A 21,689-nucleotide genomic window follows, 5' to 3' on the forward strand; every position below is an offset into this window, starting at 1 on the left:
ATATTTACATTTCATCCCTCTAGAATCTCACACATTATACTGTATTTCCTTTAATTCCTATACACTATCCCATCTCACTCTAGAAGAATATAAATTATACCTCCTTATATACAGTACCTATACATTTCTATTACAACTCTACAGAGTCCTATTTGCACCTCCACCTATTTCTATCCATGTACTACATCACTGTAGAATCTTATACATTAGATCTTATGTACTATAGATGTGTATTATAATTTATAATCTTTATATTAGGGGTCTATAGATGTGCTGGCGCATTGGGTTTGGTTTTGTATTTTCAGCTATATGTGTTCTATTATTTCAGTATGGATTCAGAGGTGCGGTTGCCCCCATTTTGGCCGTGCACTCCTAACCACCCATCTTTCCCACAGGCTGAAATAAATTAGTATATAGCTGGAGCATGCTCTCCCTGAATTCATCCGAGGTCTGTTGGCACAAGGAGAGGAGTCATTATAGAGCAGGGGCCCATCTGAAAGAGGTCACCTTGCCGTGGTGGATGGGCATAAATGATTCTGATGAAAATATATTTAAGTCCCTCATATTAATTTATACAGTGAATATAGCCCTTGTTCATAGATTTAATGTTTGTGAAATGCTGTGCATTGTATTTGCTTTTACTTATATATTAATATTTTCTCTCTACAGAATCCATTAAACCTCCTATTCCTGTAAATTTAAGAAATTGCAGCACTTCATAAATTCCAGTAAATAGAAGTCATTTATTCCCTAACGTCAATGCAACGTCTGAGCCCCTACAGAATCCCGTATATATCACATCTCCTATACATATTCTATATCACATCTCCTATACATATTCTATATCACATCTCCTATACATATTCTATATCACATCTCCTATACATATTCTATATCACATCTCCTATACATATTCTATATCACATCTCCTATACATATTCTATATCACATCTCCTATACATATTCTATATCACATCTCCTATACATATTCTATATCACATCTATACATATTCTATATCACATCTATACATATTCTATATCACATCTCCTATACATATTCTATATCACATCTCCTATACATATTCTATATCACATCTCTTATACATATTCTATATCACCTCCTTATGCTATATGTTTTTACTTTTATCCCTTTCCATTATAGTCCAAGTGTCTCTATACATCTCCATATATTTATAGGACATTCCTATAAACCCCTGTTTTGTTACGTCTTTATGTTATTATGGGACTGGATTAATGGATTTGATTTCCACTGTTTCTCATGTTGAACTCTGTATTTGAAAAAAAATTCTAAAATAAAAGCTTTAAAAAGTCTCTATTCTGATATTAATGTCCATAAATCTTCAATCTATATAATCCCAAATATTTCTATATATTCCATGTATTCCTATATGATCTTATAACTTCCTGTCTATCCCTGTATATGTGTAATGTTTCCCATCTATATTCCCCCCACATCCTGGATATTTCTATATAGTTCACCCTCCGTTTCCATACGTTCCTGTCTATACTCCCACATGCCTGTATTTCTATGAGTTTTACAAAAGTAGATGGATCCGGGGATGATTTTATCTTTGGGTTTTGTGTTATTTTTTAATTCTGTAATTAATAAAAGGCGACACAACGAAGCCGCGGGCATGCAAATCAGGTAAAAGTGAAAAGTAACTGATTAGCATATTCACACGTCGCACAGGCCTAATGACACTTGACTCGTCAGCCAAGAACTCAATCCATAGAAGATTAATATTCATATGAGGAGCGACCTCCCAGGAAGTCTCCACCACAGGCACGAGCCGGTGTATAATACAACCGGATCCTATTACATCACACTGTAATAGTAATTTATAAGGAGAGTAATATTCATCGGCTAGCCGTCGTAGATTTTTATTCCTCCCGCCTGCAGCGCGTACACTTTTCTTCGCTGCTCACATATGCATTTTAATTCTTATAAATTATTTTATTTATTTCTAAATCTTAAGAAAATTTCTGCAGAAATAAAAAAAATATTTGAAAAATTTTCAACTTGATTTTATTTATTTCTATACAAAATGTAGAGCTGAAGTCTTTGGGGTCAGATTCAGTCTTTTCTTTGAATCTCTGCACTTTCCAAAAACTTTCCTGGATTTCTCCAGAATTCTGATTAATATTAGACTGTAGCCCTGATCGTGTCGCGGCGTCTCGTGGATGCCGCCTTGTCATCCCGCGTTTTTGCACTTTCTTAGTGTGCCGCTCTCTCCTTCATAGTTAACCCCGTGGTTCTCGGAAAGATCATTGAGAGGTTTCTGTATCTCCGAAGACTGAACGTGTTTGCGTCCCTGGATGGCCTGGAAGCAGCAGCGCAAGGGTTAACGGCTGGGGCCATGCAGCCTAATAACACGGCTTGCACAGGAGGAGCTCGCAGCATTGTTTCGGCTAGTTTGGGAGATAATTTAGTGTATATTCTCGTCTTCCTGCGTTTTGCAGTCAGATTACGCGCTCCCGGCACAATTGCCTTCCAGCTGCCGGGCCTCATGAGAACAACACAGCGGCACTGTTGTCTAGAATAAGAGGTGATTGTCATGAGTGACTTTATTGCAGGCACATGAGTGTGTTAAGACTTCAGATCGCGCTCGAATGTCATGTGCACACCCAGTGACGGGCAAGAATAATTATGAAAAAACAAGAATTCAGTGTCAATGAGGGAGTGCGAGACAAAATGCCCATTCATTGTGCCCCTCTGGGAACGCTCACACGCTGCAGCCAGAGCACAGAACAAGCCCTTTCTTCTAGCCGTGGGCTGTGTGCTTAGCCCATGCCATGGAAGCCCTAGAAAAACAGCGGCCCCCTCTCACGCTGCTGCCTGGCCCGCACACACTAACAACTATTAAGACTCTTATTTTTCCAGCGTCCCCCTCCGTGTAGGTTGCAGCCAACATAAAGTCAATGCAAAGAGAAAACAGTTTGCCTAGCAGAAGAATAACGAAACGCACACGACCGCCGCACTGCCCGCCTGGCCGGCCCCACTCATCTGAAGTCCTGGTAATAATAGGCGGTGACTGACACAGAGCCCCTGACACATGAGAATGGAGGACTATAACTAGTTATATGAAGCATCCAGGTGATCCTGCTGGACATTGCAATTCATCGATCTACTGTACATGGCATGTGAATCTCTTCAGGGTGACATCATCGTACACAGCACCCAGTGACATCACAAGGAGTTGGGCAGTTTAGATTATACTACAGCACCAGGACCCAGAAGACCAGATATGTCAGAGGTTTCCGTAATTCTGGTCATGTCACTGAAGTGCGGCCGCTCAGCGATCAGAAGTCTGCGATACATCTGATTGATGTCATTTTTGAGAATGTGCTCAGAAGTGCCCAATCAGGTTCTTTTTCTGCTGCAAGTGCATTTAATATAATCTGAACTGTGACTGGCTGGTGAATGAAGGGATCCTACAGCAGCCAATCATCCTAAGCCAGGATGAGACCCATCACATTCTGGCAGCTGTAGTGTTAAACAATTCCACAAGCTTCGCGTCTCCACAACAGGAAGTCGCCGACACCGCACTGTTACCCGTTCAGTGCGGATCCTCGTTAGTTTGACAGTGCATTTTAATGAATCCCCCTTGAAGTGTCAGGCAGAAGTCCAACTGCTCCCTACCCCACGTCTGTCTATATCCTGGTCAAATGTCTCGATTACCTGTTTCTCCATAATGCTCACCTGACTCTTTATATACCGCTCACCTGACTCTTTATATACCGCTCACCTGACTCTTCATATACCGCTCACCTGTCTCTTCATATACCGCTCACCTGTCTCTTCATATACCGCTCACCTGTCTCTTCATATACCGCTCACCTGTCTCTTCATATACCGCTCACCTGTCTCTTCATATACCGCTCACCTGTCTCTTCCTATACTGCTCACCTGACTCTTTATATACCGCTCACCTGTCTCTTTATATACCGCTCACCTGTCTCTTTATATACCGCTCACCTGTCTCTTCATATACCGCTCACCTGTCTCTATATATACCGCTCACCTGTCTCTTCATATACCGCTCACCTGTCTCTTCATATACCGCTCACCTGTCTCTTCCTATACTGCTCACCTGACTCTTCATATACCGCTCACCTGACTCTTCATATACCGCTCACCTGTCTCTTTATATACCGCTCACCTGACTCTTTATATACCGCTCACCTGTCTCTTCATATACCGCTCACCTGTCTCTTCCTATACTGCTCACCTGACTCTTTATATACCGCTCACCTGACTCTTTATATACCGCTCACCTGTCTCTTCATATACCGCTCACCTGACTCTTTATATACCGCTCACCTGACTCTTTATATACCGCTCACCTGACTCTTTATATACCGCTCACCTGACTCTTTATATACCGCTCACCTGTCTCTTCATATACCGCTCACCTGACTCTTTATATACCGCTCACCTGACTCTTCATATACCGCTCACCTGACTCTCCCTATCCTGCTCACGTGTCTCTGTCTCTATAGATTTACCACTCACCTGACTCTTTTTATACTACTCACCTGTCTCTATATTTACCACTCACCTGACTCTCTATATACAGCTCACCTGTCTCTTTATATACAGCTCACCTGTCTCTTTATATACAGCTCACCTGTCTCTTTATATACAGCTCACCTGTCTCTCTCTTTATCCCGCTCACCTGTCTCTTTTCCCCCCTTACCTGTCTCTATATACACACACATGGACAAAATTGTTGGTACCTTCTGTTAAAGAAAGAAACTCCTAAATGGTCACTGAAATAACTGGAAACTGATAAAAGTGATAAATAACATTTCCTGAAAATCAGCAAATGGAAACCAGACATCACTTCTGAATTGTGGTTGAACATTTATAAAACAGACTAATGACAGCGGTCTGGACACCAATGATGGGACTCTCACATTAATATTTAGTTGCAGATCCTTTTGAGGCAATCCCTGCAATCGAGCGATTCCTGTGACTCTCAGTGAGACTTCTAACCCCATCCACAGCTCCTTGTGAACAGACTGCTCCAGCCGTCTCAGGTGTGAACGATGCCTTCTCCAGACGGCATATCTCAGCTCCGTCCACAGAAGTTCAATAGGATTTAGATCCGGGCTCATAGAGGCCACTTCAGGATAGTCCAGTGCTTTGCTCTTAGCCGTTCTTGGATGTTTTTAGCCGTTTTGGGTCATTATCCTGTTGGAGGACCCATGACCTGCGGCTGAGACCAAGCTTTCTGACATGGGCAGCACACTGTGGTCCAAAATGCCTGGATAGTGTTGAGATTTCATTGTACCCTGCACAGATTCAAGACACCCTGACACCCTGTGCCAGATGCAGAAAGCAGCCGCAAAACATCCTCGAGTCTCCTCCATGTTCCACAGTAGATACAATAGGGGTCATTCATGATTAGAAGTACGTCACTTTTTGGTGTACTTTTGTCGCAGATTCGGTCATAAAGGGGATTTGCGGCTGAATCTGCTACTTTTCCCTGCTCACGCCACTTTTCTGAGGTGGCGGAAAAAGAGGACGTGGTGTGCTGGTCAGCCCATCATTTTCTACGTCTGTTTTTGGTTACCATTTGCATTATCTGTCTCTTTAATTTGTCATAAATTTTCCTCTTGCGGCCACATCCAGGGAGGTCGGCTACAGTCCCATAGACCTTAAACTTCTATGAGAAACTGCAGTAACAGGAACATCAAGCTGTTTGGAGACGGTCTCATAGCCTTTACCATGTTTGTCTATAATTTTCTTTCTAATCTCCTGAGATAACTCTCTCCTTAACTTTCTTTGGTCCATGTTCAGTGCGGTAACCACCATGATACCAAACAGCGCAGGGACTACTTTTCACCCTTTAACTAGACAGACAGACTGATTTCAAGTCTGAAGACACCAGTGATGCTAATTACAGGACACACCTTCCTCTCTATTTCCCCTGCCTCCCTCTTTATCTTTATCTTCCGCCTACCTCTCCATTTCCCCTCCCTATCGGGGGTATAACTTCAAGGGGAAGTGGCTGCTTTGGGGCCTGAACTCAGAAGGAGCCCACCCAGGAGGAGGACTAAAAGATTTAATCGTCAGGTCCTCCTGAAAGTATTATCATCCAGCCGCTCAGCACTCATCTTCTATCATCCATCTGCTAAGTGCTCTCCTATCATGCAGCCTCTCAGAGCTTGTCTTCTATCCGTCTGCTCAGTGCTGGTCTTCTATCCGTCTGCTCAGTGCTTGTCTTCTATCCGTCTGCTCAGTGCTTGTCTTCTATCCGTCTGCTCAGTGCTTGTCTTCTATCCGTCTGCTCAGTGCTTGTCTTCTATCCGTCTGCTCAGTGCTTGTCTTCTATCAGTCTGCTCAGTGCTTGTCTTCTATCCGTCTGCTCAGTGCTTGTCTTCTATCCGTCTGCTCAGTGCTTGTCTTCTATCCGTCTGCTCAGTGCTTGTCTTCTATCCGTCTGCTCAGTGCTTGTCTTCTATCCGTCTGCTCAGTGCTTGTCTTCTATCCGTCTGCTCAGTGCTTGTCTTCTATCCGTCTGCTCAGTGCTTGTCTTCTATCCGTCTGCTCAGTGCTGGTCTTCTATCCGTCTGCTCAGTGCTTGTCTTCTATCCGTCTGCTCAGTGCTTGTCTTCTATCCGTCTGCTCAGTGCTTGTCTTCTATCCGTCTGCTCAGTGCTTGTCTTCTATCCGTCTGCTCAGTGCTTGTCTTCTATCCGTCTGCTCAGTGCTTGTCTTCTATCCGTCTGCTCAGTGCTTGTCTTCTATCCGTCTGCTCAGTGCTTGTCTTCTATCCATCTGCTCAGTACTGGTCTTCTATCCATCTGCTCAGTGCTCGTCTTCTATCCATCTGCTCAGTGCTCGTCTTCTATCCATCTGCTCAGTGCTCGTCTTCTATCCATCTGATCAGCGCTGGTCTTCCATCATCCAGCTGCCTAACGCTCGTCTTCCATCATCCAGCTGCGTAGCGCTCGTCTTCCATCATCCAGTTGCTTAGCGCTCGTCTTCCATCATCCAGTTGCTTAGCGCTCGTCTGCCATCATCCAGCTGCTTAGCGCTCATCTTCCATCATCCAGCTGCTTAGCACTTGTCTTCTATCATCCAGCTGCTTGGTGCTCTCCTTCTATCATCCAGCTGCTTAGTGCTTGTCTTCCATCACCCAGCCGCTCATTGCTGGTCTTCAGTGCTTGTCAGTGTTGTCCATCCGCTTGTCTTCTGTCATCCATCCGCTCATCTTTTATCATCCATGCGCTCATCTTCTGTTGTCCATCCGCTTGTCTTCTATCATCCATGCGCTTGTCTTCTGTCATCCGTCCGCTCGGCTCTCAGTGCTGAGGTTGCCTCTATTAAGCTATTTTTTGCGCATCATTAAGTTTTAACCAGGCGTCGATGGCTTTATTGTTTAAATTGTTCAGGACTTTATTTAACGTCAGCATTTCTTCTCCTCCTGACAAGGACTCCACCATCTTAGAACTAATTGAATTGATCCCTGGGAAGTAGAAGCTGCTCAACGGAGTCATCCCCCAATGTGTCAATATATTAAATCAAAGGCTAATGAGTTAGGTCATTGCTTCTTTTATCTGACGAGACTGGAAGAGCGCCGCAGCTTTAACCCTTCACTTCACACATTAATGCTCAGGTTAGGAAATTGGATAGTTGGAGAAATCAGCCAATGATGGGATGTAGAGGCTGCACCCTTGACAGACCCCAAAACATCTCCAAGAACTGTATTCCAATACAGAGCAGAAGAGGGTAAGGTAGGTGACCCATGTACACCCCAAAAACACATGCACGAAGGAAGGAATGGTGGTCGCCCTATCAATATCTGTTTATTAGGACCAGGAATATGAGAGTGCAGAATGGACCACTTCATACCAATCAGGAATCTGGAAAAGCTGGGTGAAGACCCTTGTGGGAGCTGTAATAGACGCCATATTAGTTGCCACCCAGATTTCCAGGGGCAGATAGGACTAGGAGAGTAGAGTAGAATGATGAAGAGATTGGCAGGAGAGGACAACTCCAATATATTGCGCACATCTGATGTAGATGAGATTACATGACACAAAACTGATTGAATCAACTTTAAAGGAAAAATCTGTTCCCAACTTTTTTTCAAGTTGGAAATCTTCCAGATCTTCACGGCAGCGACAATTTCCCACAGATGAATTGACAACTTATGGCAGAATGCAGGCTACACAATCTGCATGTCCTCCAGCCGCCTGTCAGGGTCTCCACTCCTCTAGGTCCTGATGGCCTTGGTCCACTCCGGAAGGTTCGGCTCCATGTTGTAGAAGCACAATCGGTAGTGATCTCTGCTCGACAGCTCACAAATCATCCCCAAGGTGTTTCCCGCAGGACGCAAATCAAGGTGAAAATGTGGTTCACAATAGATGATTACGAAATTAGGAGTCTCGTCCTGGCGCTTTTCCGCCTCTTTCCATCTTGCCCCCAGCACTTGATAATCCAGATCTTACGACCCAATGTAACACTGGAAACACATCGCCCTCTCATCAGCCTGATCCGAGTAAGCATTGTAGAACTACAAGTGCCATCCTGCCCCAGCACCTCCCACCTGTCCATTCTACATACTGGACGAAGATCCCACAATCCCCTCTGTATTCCCTAACCGATAAATCTCGTCCACTTACTCCTTGGAGTCACCAGAGTCTCCTACAGCTCTGTTCATCCTGGGCCTTCTGGTGCATGCACATAATGAAATTCTACTTTCGTAATTGAGAAACATTAACCCTTTCGAGGAGTAGTGTTGTCTTTACATTGGGACAATCCAGCTAACATATATTTCTTTTGCATCTCCTCAAGAATAACCAGTAAGGTGCCATGTGGCAAAGGGCGAGCGGCCGCACAGAGGTGATAAGAAGGTTTCCACAGTCGGTCGGCCTGTTTTCCAGAGTTTGGCCTCCAGTTGCTCAGGGCAGGGAAGAAAGGCTGCATTATCTGTGCTATAAGTTGGGATTTTCCCGCAGACACGCTGGTGACTCTCGTCGTGTCCGCTCCACTGTTTGCCAATGGGCACAGGATCTCCGGACGGCGCTGCCCACCGCACAGGCTCTGCACTGTATTTACCAACCACAGGCATTTTGCTACCTGACTGCCGGCAAGAAGCTCCAAACAGAAATTATAATATCAAAGGAGTCTGTGGAAAGGGAGGCGGCGAGCGCACAAGAGACGCTTCACGCTCCGCACTGTTTGTTTCCATCCAATAATATTTGCTTCACTTCAGTCCTTTATTACGTTCAGGCCGCTGTGTTCATCATGCACGGAGCTCATGTGGACCGGGACCAGGCTGGGTGGTCAGTGCATCACTGTCTGCCATCTGGTACAAAATCAGAGAAATTGGCGTCTCAGCCGGCGGTCTCAGATACTGGAAGTGATGAACTTCAATGTCGCCAGGAACGAGGCCAATCCTGACAACACAGGTGTACCTGCTATACAGGCTGCCTCTGCTAGGGCCCCTGAGGGACAGAAGGGGCCAATATCACTGCGGCTGCTGAAAGCCCATAGAAGAGGGGCCATTGTCACTGCGGCTGCTGGGGGCCCGTAGAAGAGGAGGAGTCATTGTCACTGCGGCTGCTGGAGGCCCACAGAGGAGGAATCATTGTCACTGCGGCTGCTGGGGGTCCACAGAGGAGGAGTCATTGTCACTGCGGCTGCTGGGGGCCCACAGAGGAGGAGTCATTGTCACTGCGGCTGCTGGGGGCCCACAGAGGAAGAGTCATTGTCACTGCGGCTGCTGGAGGTCCACAGAGGAGGAGTCATTGTCACTGCGGCTGCTGGGGGCCCACAGAGGAAGAGTCATTGTCACTGCGGCTGCTGGGGGCCCACAGAGGAGGAGTCATTGTCACTGCGGCTGCTAGGGGCCCACAGAGGAAGAGTCATTGTCACTGCGGCTGCTGGGGGCCCACAGAGGAGGAGTCATTGTCACTGCGGCTGCTGGGGACCCACAGAGGAGGAGCCATTGTCACTTCAGCTGCTGGGGGCCCACAGAGGAGGAGTCATTGTCGCTGCAGCTGCTGGGGGCCCACAGAGGAGGAGTCATTGTCACTGCGGCTGCTGGGGGCCCACAGAGGAAGAGTCATTGTCACTGCGGCTGCTGGGGGCCCACAGAGGAGGAGTCATTGTCACTGCGGCTGCTGGGGACCCACAGAGGAGGAGCCATTGTCACTTCAGCTGCTGGGGGCCCACAGAGGAGGAGTCATTGTCACTGCGGCTGCTGGGGGCCCACAGAGGAGGAGTCATTGTCACTGCGGCTGCTGGGGGCCCACAGAGGAAGAGTCATTGTCACTGCGGCTGCTGGGGGCCCACAGAGGAAGAGTCATTGTCACTGCGGCTGCTGGGGGCCCACAGAGGAGGAGTCATTGTCACTGAGGCTGCTGGGGGCCCACAGAGGAGGAGTCATTGTCACTGCGGCTGCTGGGGGCCCACAGAGGAAGAGTCATTGTCACTGCGGCTGCTGGGGGCCCATGGAGGAGGGACTCATTGCTGCTGTTGGGAGAGGAGGGGGCCACAAATTAGCTTTTGGCCACCGCCCTTTCTCCTGCACGTAAGCCCCATAATAATCATCATATAATAAATAGTTCCACGACTTTCTAAGGCTACTTTCACACTTGCGGCAGTGTGATCCGGCAGACAGTTCCGTCGTCGGAACTGCCCGCCGGATCCGCCGATTTGGATGTGACTGAAAGCAACTGTGAGACGGATCTGGATGCGGATCAGTCTCACAAATGCATTGCAAGAAAGGATCCGTCTCTCCGCTTGTCATGCGGACAGACGAATCCGTCTGGAATTTTTTTTCACATTTTTACCGGTCTGCGCATGCGCAGGCCGGAAGGAGGGATCCGACATTCCGGTATTTTGAATGCCGGATCCGACACTAATACATTCCTATGGGGAAAAATGCCGGATCCGACATTCAGGCAAGTCTCCAGTTTGTTTCGCCGGAGATAAAACCGTAGCATGCTACGGTTTTATCTTTTGCCTGATCAGTCAAAACGACTGAACTGAAGACATCCTGATGCATCCTGAACGGATTGCTCTCCATTCAGAATGCATGGGGATAAAACTGATCAGTTATTTTCCGGTATAGAGCCCCTGTGACGGAAGAAAAACGCTAGTGTGAAAGTACCCTAATAGACTTTATGTTTTATATACTCTGTTTGCTGGCAGTGAATTAAAACCATGTACTAATCCAATAGTTCAGAAGCTGAACGTTTGCTACAGTGTATCAGTGTAGGTAAAATATATCCATCGGGGATTCAGGATGTTTATTACCTCTCTAATACAAGCACCATGACCAGCAAGCCATGTGCCAGTGCTGCACCTGTAAGATCAGTGCGCTCATCTCCTGAAATCCTCTGTGCTGCTCTCACTAATGTCATCAAACCACCTTCCAACAGACTGCAGCCTCTGCAGACACGTGGTGCTGATTATCAGCCACTATAGATCAGAATTTCAACATGAGAAAGAATAAATGATGTAAATCTCGTCCTTAACAAACACAGCATGAAGAAGCCACCAACATAAACTGTAATTACTGCCTGATAGATGCTCCCGGCGACGGAATCTGCTGACAAAGCCATTGTGCCGCACAAGACGGTCTGTTTGCTTCTTGTAATACATGTTTATTCTGTGCGCTGAGGAAATCAAGTGTGTCAGGAGGATCCCCTGTTGTGCTGTGCAGTATGTGAGGCCTCCAGAAGCTGACTACAACAGGGGGCTTAATAATGCAGCTGCAAGAGACTCCTCCCACTTTGCATGACATCATCAATGCGCCAAAAGTTCCAGTGTCTGACATGTAACAACATACTCCAGTGAATCACAATATAACACAGAACAGAACAATACTAGCTTACCAAGTGACATCCTGTATTATACTCCAGAGCTGCACTCACTATTCTGCTGGTGCAGTCACTGTGTACATACATTACTTATCCTGTACTGATCCTGAGTTACATCCTGTATTATACTCCAGAGCTGCACTCACTATTCTGCTGGTGCAGTCACTGTGTACATACATTACTTATCCTGTACTGATCCTGAGTTACATCCTGTATTATACTCCAGAGCTGCACTCTCTATTCTGCTGGTGGGAATCACTCTGTACATTTACATTACTTATCCTGTACTGATCCTGAGTTACATCCTGTATTATACCCAGAGCTGCACGCACTATTCTGCTGTGCAGTCACTGGTGCACATACATTACCTTATCCTGTACTGATCCTGAGTTAACATCCTGTATTATACTCCAGAGCTGCACTCACTATTCTGCCGGTGCAGTCACGGTGTACTTACATTACTTTATCCTTTACTGAGTCCTGAGTTACATCCTGTATTATACTCCAGAGCTGGCACTCACTATTCTGCTGGTGCAGTCACTGTGTACATACATTACTTATCCTGAACTGATCCTGAGTTACATCCTGTATTATACTCCAGAGCTGCACTCACTATTCTGCTGTGCAGTCACTGTGTACATACATTACTTATCCTGTACTGATCCTGAGTTACCATCCTGTATTATACTCCAGAGCTGCACTCACTATTCTGCGGGTGCAGTCACTGTGTACATTACATTACTTATCCCGGTATGCTCTGTCATTCTGCAGAACTGTACTCACTATTTAGCAGCTTCAGGGCTGAAGTCTCCCAGCATTCCTGGCTGCAGTGGATTGCACTCTAGGAGTGCAGTCAGAATATAACAGTTTTTTTTCCAGCTGCAGTTAGTGAAGTCGGGCCGGCTACATATGGATCTAGTACTTGCTAGCAGATGTTGTCCTGTCTTACAGCTGAGGAGTAGTCATCATCCTGTGAAGTCACTCCCAGTGCCTGTGGCCTACAGACCCAGCACATATGTGAGAAATTAAGGCTCGTTTAGCAGAGACAAGCGCCTGTCAAGTGTGGAGGAGCAGAGGCCGATCCCCGGGGGTCCCGTTTCCCTCCATGAGGCTGCGATTCATTGGATTAGTGGCGCTCCCCCTGCGCAGGTTGTGTATACAGTGCAATAAATCATTTCATCAGCCCTGCTTAATGTAGACAGGAGCCGGCTCCATGAAGATAGAGCGGCCTGTGGACTCCGGATTGTACCGCCACACAATGCGCTGCCACCATGTTAGACCGTCCACCATAAGAAGATGATTCGAAGGCTTTCACGTTCATGTTAAATTTTATTTAAAAAACTCTTTTTGCAGACCCAGTTGTTCGGCTTCCTCTAGGGAGGAGCGATGCGCAGGGCCCAGAATGGGCTGGGTTGTCAGCGAGTCTATTAGGCGAGATTCACGCAACAGGAAAAAAAACGTCCCTTAAAAACAGACTTTTTTTCACCTTTCTGAGAAACAAATGTTAAAAATGGGCCCCTTCACGTGTACAGGGGGGGGGGGGAGGGGGGAAGGGGCAGGGGGGTCAGTGAAATCGGAAATGTTCTATTACATGACGCGGGTTATTCACTGTGATTAACCCCATAGACTCCACTGTTCTCATAACAGAGGCGCAGCTGGCATTTTTTTTACCACGTTGTGTGAATGCAGCCTTAAACGGTGCGGTCACTTATAAAGATGCGCCATTTCTCTCTGGCACATTGTTGTTTTGAGCTGCAATGTGACGACTACAACCTCAGTCATCCACATCGCCTGCACGGTCGGACCGCAGAAGTAACATAAGTGTTCACGCCAGAATTCGGCACATTCTGGGCGTGTCCTCTGCGGTTGTCCAAATCACAACATTCCATCCTCTGACACATGAGGAGTATTTCTATTGGTCGATGGTTGCGGACGAGCGCTGCTATTGTTTGCTGATCTCACCTTAAGCGCCAGTTATTTCCAGGTCAGACTGCACAAATCTACACAAGGAAGAACTACTACAACCATCATCATCTGGAATTCACCTTCTGAACAGAGGACAGCAGGGCATGTGATTAAACGTCCGCCCCGGAGTCGTCAGCAGTCCTTCTCAGCGCCAGCTACTAATGACATTAACTGCTCACAGAGTTGTCACCCAACTTTCCACACACTCTGAATACCATGACAAACCAATAACAATGCTGCCCCTGTGCCTGGGGTTTACTGGGGTCCTGGGGTCTTCTCATCATAGATTGTGTGTCTATGAGTGTCGAGAGCGCAGAGCAAAGAAACAGAATTTCCCTGGTGAGCGGCGGGTGTATTATGTGTCACACTGACCCAGGATTCAGGCAACAGCAGTGGTACTGTGCATCTCCTGTGAGAAGTTGGTACTGTGCAGCTCCTGTGAGAAGTGGTACTGTGCAGCTCCCATGTGAAGTGGTACTGTGCGGGGCCTGTGAAGTGGTACTTTGCAGCTCCCATGTGAAGTGGCACTGTGCAGCTCCCCTGTGAAGTGGTACTGTGCGGGGCCTGTGAAGTGGTACTGTGCGGCTCCCATGTGAAGTGGCACTGTGCAGCTCCCATGTGAAGTGGTACTGTGCAGCTCCCCTGTGAAGTGGTACTGTGCAGCTCCCTGTGAAGTGGTACTGTGCAGCTCCCCTGTGAAGTGGTACTGTGCGGGGCCTGTGAAGTGGTACTGTGCAGCTCTCATGTGAAGTGGTACTGTGCAGCTCTCACGTGAAGTGGTACTGTGCAGCTCATGTGAAGTGGTACTGTGCAGCTCATGTGAAGTGGTACTGTGCAGCTCCCATGTGAAGTGGTACTGTGCAGCTCTCATGTGAAGTGGTACTGTGCAGCTCTCATGTGAAGTGGTACTGTGCAGCTCTCATGTGAAGTGGTACTGTGCAGCTCTCATGTGAAGTGGTACTGTGCAGCTCCCCTGTGAAGTGGTACTGTGCAGCTCCCCTGTGAAGTGGTACTGTGCAGCTCTCATGTGAAGTGGTACTGTGCAGCTCTCACGTGAAGTGGTACTGTGCAGCTCATGTGAAGTGGTACTGTGCAGCTCATGTGAAGTGGTACTGTGCAGCTCATGTGAAGTGGTACTGTGCAGCTCTCATGTGAAGTGGTACTGTGCAGCTCTCATGTGAAAGTGGTACTGTGCAGCTCTCATGTGAAGTGGTACTGTGCAGCTCTCATGTGAAGTGGTACTGTGCGGGGCCTGTGATTAGAGGCAGCTCTTGTCTCTTGCTCTCGGCTATAAGGAGAGGTCCGCTCTCAGAATTGGAGGTCAATTAGACACTTAATGATGAAGCGATCTTTAAATATATTTCTACTATTATTATCCCAGCAAAAAATTAATTAAGCGGGTCATGGAGGACACGGGGCTAATGTGGAGCGTAATTACTGCTGAGCCGCCACCTCGCCGCCGCGCTCCTCTACGGAGAGTCTTCTACTGCTCCGAACACTTCACTCTAGTGTTTAATCACAAGAAGAAAGACCAAAGATCTGAGAACCGCTCCCCGTCCCCAGCCTGAGCCTCCATCAGCCGATCGTCAGCTCTTCTATTATTCACTGCAAGAGACACCGACAACAGCAAGCAGGGAAGGATGGAGAGATAGATAGATAATAGACAGATCGATAGATAGGAGATAGATGTGAGATAGATAGATAGATAGATAGATAGATAGATAGATAGATAGGAGATAGATAGATAATAGATAGAGACAAGATAGAGACGAGATAGATAGATAGATAGGAGATAGATAGATAGATAGATAGATAGATAGATAGATAGATAGATAGATAGATACGAGATAGATAGATAGATACGAGATAGATAGATAGATAGATAGATAGATACGAGATAGATAGATGATAGGTAGGAGATAAACCGATAGATACATAGATAAACAAGTAGCTGTGCACTGGATAAAATAATTCGGTTTACGTTGCTACGCATATAGCGCGGTATTATTCGCGCTGGGTTTCGGCTTGGTTTATTTTAGAATTATCCATGTTACAGAATCGGTATGCATTAGTCCATGTGACGGCCGTTGCTAAGGCAATATTTTTTTCTGTTCAATACTAGGTAATTACCGCCATACAAGAGGGTTTGTAGCGCACACTGCGCCAATCCTGTCTGAACACACCGCATCATCTGACATCAACTCCGGACCGTGTGATATCACGTTATCATTTACACTGAGCGTAGAACTGTGAGCAATACTGTGGGGCGCGCCCGAGCAATTACCAGCACGGCCCGCAGATAAAAACTGACCTCATTCTGAATGACGGATGGGAGGGATTATCACCCGCTGATCTCCATACTGAAATGTATAGCGGCATTCTCAGTGATGTCACCGCTGATCTCCATACTGAAATGGATAAGCTGCATTCTCAGTGATGTCACTGCTGATCTCTAGTGAATGGATAAGCGGCATTCTCAGTAATGTCACCGCTGATCTCTAGAGGTATACACCCTCGTCTATATATTCGTGCTCACGGTTAGAGACTGCTCAGAGCTGAGATGTCGGCACACTGACCTGGATCTGCTGCTGAAGGACGTTGATCTTGTGTTGCTGTTGCAGTAGTTGCTGTTGCTGGCGTGCGATCTGTATAAGAAGAGGAGAAGCCGCCATTAGACATGCTACTTATTACAGACGCAGTCATGTCACTGATGTAACATGCAGGGCTGAGGGGACAGTAATTATTTATGCACCATCCTAACGAATGTTAATCTGTACTTCATTTCCCATTCTTACTGATTCATTGAAGTAAAAAATAATATAGTCGGAAAGAACTGCGTCAGTGGCTTCCATCCAGACACGGCTAACGCTGATCTCCAACTGACCCAGTATAACAGTGCAAGAGCATTATAGCAGACTAATATCGTTACATTATAGGAAATGATATCAGTCACATCGGATGTAATTCTCGGAGGTTATATCAGCGCTGGAGCGTTATAAGAGGAGGCGCTGATATCAGCACATATGATGTAATGTCTCTGGAGGTTATATCAGCGCTGGAGCATTATAAGAGGGGCGGCTGATATCAGTCACATAGGATGTATGTCTCTGGAGGTTAATCAGCGCTGGAGCCGTTATAAGAGGAGCGGCTGAATCAAGTCACATATGATGTAATGTCTCTGGAGGTTATATCAGCGCTGGAGCGTTAATAAGAGGAGCGGCTGATATCAGTCACATATGATGTAATGTCTCTGGAGGTTATATCAGTACTGGAGCGTTATATGAGGAGCGGCTAATATCAGTCACATATGATGTAATGTCTCTGGAGGTTATATCAGTACTGGAGCGTTATAAGAGGAGCGGCTAATATCAGTCACATATGATGTAATGTCTCTGGAGGTTATATCAGCGCTGGAGAGTTATAAGAGGAGCGGCTGATATCAGTCACATGTGATGTATGTCTCTGGAGGTTATATCAGTGCCTGGAGCGTTATAAGAGGAGCGGCTGATATCAGTCACATGTGATGTAATGTCTCTGGAGGTTATATCAGTGCTGGAGCGTTATAAGAGGAGCGGCTGATATCAGTCACATGTGATGTAATGTCTCTGGAGGTTATATCAGTGCTGGAGCGTTATAAGAGGAGCGGCTAATATCAGTCACATATGATGTAATGTCTCTGGAGGTTATATCAGCGCTGGAGAGTTATAAGAGGAGTGGCTGATATCAGTCACATATGATGTAATGTCTCTGGAGGTTATATCAGCGCTGGAGCGTTATAAGAGGAGCGTCTGATATCGGTCACAAAGGATGTAATGTCTCTGGAGGTTATATCAGTACCGGAGCGTTATAAGAGGAGAGTCTGATATCAGTGACTGGAGAAGAACCTGTAATGATGTCACTACTTCAATTTGTCCAAGTGACTTTCACAGGTAGACTGAGACCTTCCTCCCATCTACCCTGTCACTGCAGGGTGTGTGCACAGATATGGCACCTCCTGGGAATATATCATAGCAGGAGAGGGTTAACCTGTGATTGGTGGTGCAGGGGGTCTGGGCAGGCTGTCAGGCAGAGGGTGCAGTGAAGCGATCACACACCAGATGTGACATCAGTGACACAATGAATAATGTAGTGATCGCCTGAGGAGGATATAACACTGATCAGCGGCGCCTCCTCATCTCACTCACTAAAAACTTCTGATTGGCAGCTACAAATGAACCGTCCAGCACTAAACGCTTGCAAAAAGCCAACGCTAAGAGACGGCTGCAAAAGAGCAACTGGAACACAGGTCTATCCATGTATAGGGCCAGAGAGCCAGGACACAAGGGGGCTCATATGTTCCTCCTGTCACAATAGAAGCATTGCAACAGACCAGGAGCAGTGTTACCTTACTGCAAGAGGTTCAACACATGTCACCCATGCCACCAGGAGACTGTCTGACAGACTGCATACACAATCTATTGCTCCCTGTTATCAGCCATTTTAGGCCGGGGAGAGGATGACTGTAGTATTCATTTTATAAAGAGATGAACAAGTAGGAAAACTCCTTATAGCGCTTCTGCGCTGATATAACCTCCAGAGACATTACATCCTATGTGACTGATATCAGCCGCTCCTCTATAACGCTCCAGCGCTGATATAACTTCCAGAGACATTACATCCTATGTGACTGATATCAGCCGCCCCTCTTATAATGCTCCAGCGCTGATATAACCTCCAGAGACATTACATCATATGTGACTGATATCAGCCGCTCCTCTTATAACGCTCCAGCGCTGATATAAACTTCCAGAGACATTACATCATATGTGACTGATATCAGCCGCTCCTCTTATAACGCTCCAGTGCTGATATAACCTCCAGAGACATTACATCATATGTGACTGATATCAGCCGCTCCTTTTATAACGCTCTAGCGCTGATATAACCTCCAGAGACATTACATCCTATGTGACCGATATCAGACGCTCCTCTTATAACGCTCCTAGTGCTGATATAACCTCCAGAGTTATTACAATCCTATGTGACCGATATTAGACGCTCCTCTTATAACGCTCCAGCGCTGATATAACCTCCAGAGACATTACATCCTATGTGACCGATATCAGACGCTCCTCTTATAACGCTCTAGCGCTGATATAACCTCCAGAGTTATTACATCCTATGTGACCGATATCAGACGCTCCTCTTATAACGCTCCAGCGCTTGATATAACCTCCAGAGACATTACATCCTATGTGACCGATATCAGACGCTCCTCTTATAACGCTCTAGCGCTGATATAACCTCCAGAGTTATTACATCCTATGTGACTGATATCAGCCGCTCCTCTTATAACGCTCCAGCGCTGATATAAGCTCTAGATTGTAGGTTTGGGGTATTTCATGTAGAGTTGTTAGCAATAATGGGTGTACTATGGAGTCAGCTCATTAGGGTGATGTCTGAAGATAACAGTACAGATTCATCGCTGTATTTCCACCACTTATTATAATTGGCGGCATCAGTTTTCTGCTATTTGGCCCTGTGACGGACTACGTGGGTGGAGTTCAGGTCTAGTCCACGTACATGTATTTGGTAGCACTGGGAACATTCAATGATGTGATTGGCGCAGCGCTCTGGGAACCACTGGACGTAGGTCTCATCTATTGACCCAGCGGCCCCTGAGAGTAGCCTCTGTCACTGGATTCATGGCTGCCGCCTCCTCAGCACCATGTGCTTCAATTATTTGACTGGCTGGATGCGACATTCTCGCTTCATTGAGCAAACAAGCGAGTTTAAGTGTCATTTAATTTCATTTTGGAATATAATTACTAAGTGTTCGCTGTCAGATATCATTCGTCTGCAAATGTGTCAAGATTAATTTGTGCTGGCTTATTCACAAGTGTCAATAGTTATTACTGGGTCGTCTCTGGGATGCCCGGGGTGACATCCTGACTGCACTGCTCCCTCTATGTGGATCCCTTCATTTGGGGATCAGCCGCCGTCTTCCCGCACGTGGACACATCCTGCAGCCCCATAAAAGTCTCATTAAAGGCAGCCGAGCATGCCCTGCGCTAAAATACTTTTTAATTAAAAGATAATTCTGGTATTAATGTCAGATCCTTAAAAAATGCACATTAATTTGAGGTCTGTCTGATCTAATGCTCTGGGGTCCGCTGTTTGCAGGCATTGTTGTTACAAACGGCGCTTCTGCGGGACGCTCGGCGCAGAATTAAATATCGTCTCTATATATTTTGTTTCCCATAAGAGATTGTTTAGCGGTTACTGATCTTCTCCTCTTGGAGGTTTTGGAGAGATGAAAAGAAAGTGAAAAAAACAGGCGGAAATAATGGAAAGATTGATAGAAGATGGCGGCAAAGCGGTGTCCTCATTACGACTTAACCCATTCTACTGTGGCTGAAGAGGGGTTTGTGTACAGTACTGAGAGAGACACAGGGACATGTGACTCCTGCATTACACTGTATAAGGGGAGATACAGGGAGGACATGTGACTCCTGCATTACACCGTATAAGGGGAGATACAGGGAGGACATGTGACTCCTGCATTACACCGTATAAGGGGAGATACAGGGAGGACATGTGACTCCTGCATTACACTGTATAAGGGGAGATACAGGGAGGACATGTGACTCCTGCATTACACTGTATAAGGGGAGATACAGGGAGGACATGTGGCTCCTGCATTACAACCGCCGTATAAGACGAGATACAGGGAGGACGTGTGACTCCTGCATTACACCGTAATAAGAGGACATACAGGGAGGACGTGTGACTCCTGCATTACACCGTATAAGGGAGATACAGGGAGGACATGTGACTCCTGCATTACACCGTATAAGGGGGAGATACAGGAGGACATGTGACTCCTGCATTACACCGTAAAGGGGAGATAGAGGGAGGACATGTGAATCCTGCATTACACTGTATAGGGAGATACAGGGAGGACATGTGACTCCTGCATTACACCGTATAAGATGAGATACAGGGAGGACATGTGACTCCTGCATTACACCGTATAAGGGGAGATACAGGGAGGACATGTGACTCCTGCATTACACCGTAAAAGGGGAGATAGAGGGAGGACATGTGAATCCTGCATTACACTGTATAAGGGGAGATACAGGGAGGACATGTGACCTCCTGCATTACACCGTATAAGATGAGATACAGGGAGGACATGTGACTCCTGCATTACACCGTATAAGCAGAGATACAGAGAGGACGTGTGATAGTGCACAAGAGGCCACAAATTAGCGCTCTTTCCAAAATGAAATGAAAGTTAATCCCACCAAATGTAAGGTCACTATCTAATAAGTCCATACTTAACTTCCTTAAAACTGGCCTTGGAACATAATTTAGGATTATAGCCAAGTCAGTACCTCACCTGCAGACGGCTATTTCAGGGTGATCAGTGTAAAGCAGAAAGCCCTGTCTTAAAAGGGACTCTGTCACCAGGCAACCTCCCTATCCTGTTGTCTACATATACACATATGGGGTCCATTTATCAATACTGGTGTAAAGTAGAACTGCTTAGTTGCCCATAGCAACCAGATTCCACCAATTCCAATCAGATTCCAAAGGAGCTGTCAAAAATTAAAGGTGGAAATCGGATTGATTGCTCTGGGCAACTAAGCCAGTTGTACTTTACACCTGTTTGATAAATGACCCCAATAGTGTGGTTCACCTGATTAAAATGCAGTTTTTTCTTCTGCTGATTCGAGGCTCCTTTGGTGCAATGAGGGCATCACCATTCCTCTTGTTGCACATAAGCTCCACCCATTTTTGTGGCCAGCCAATGCCTCGCTGCTTTACCACTGCCTAGCCCTGTCAATCAAAGTACCGAGGGAGGGGCTGGTCACAGAAAG

At 46.3% G+C, this 21,689-nt stretch overlaps 1 protein-coding gene across 1 annotated transcript in view; it reads right to left on the reverse strand.

Moving 5' to 3' along the window:
- The window catches only part of SOX6 (SRY-box transcription factor 6), a 298,295-nt gene that overhangs the window by 82,394 nt on the left and 194,212 nt on the right, over nt 1-21,689 (reverse strand). The window contains 1 exon segment of the mRNA XM_040410826.1: nt 16,404-16,472. Within this exon segment, the coding sequence (XP_040266760.1) occupies nt 16,404-16,472 (69 nt within the window).

Source organism: Bufo bufo, chromosome 10 (assembly GCF_905171765.1).
Source record: "Bufo bufo chromosome 10, aBufBuf1.1, whole genome shotgun sequence".
NCBI lineage: Eukaryota > Metazoa > Chordata > Amphibia > Anura > Bufonidae > Bufo > Bufo bufo.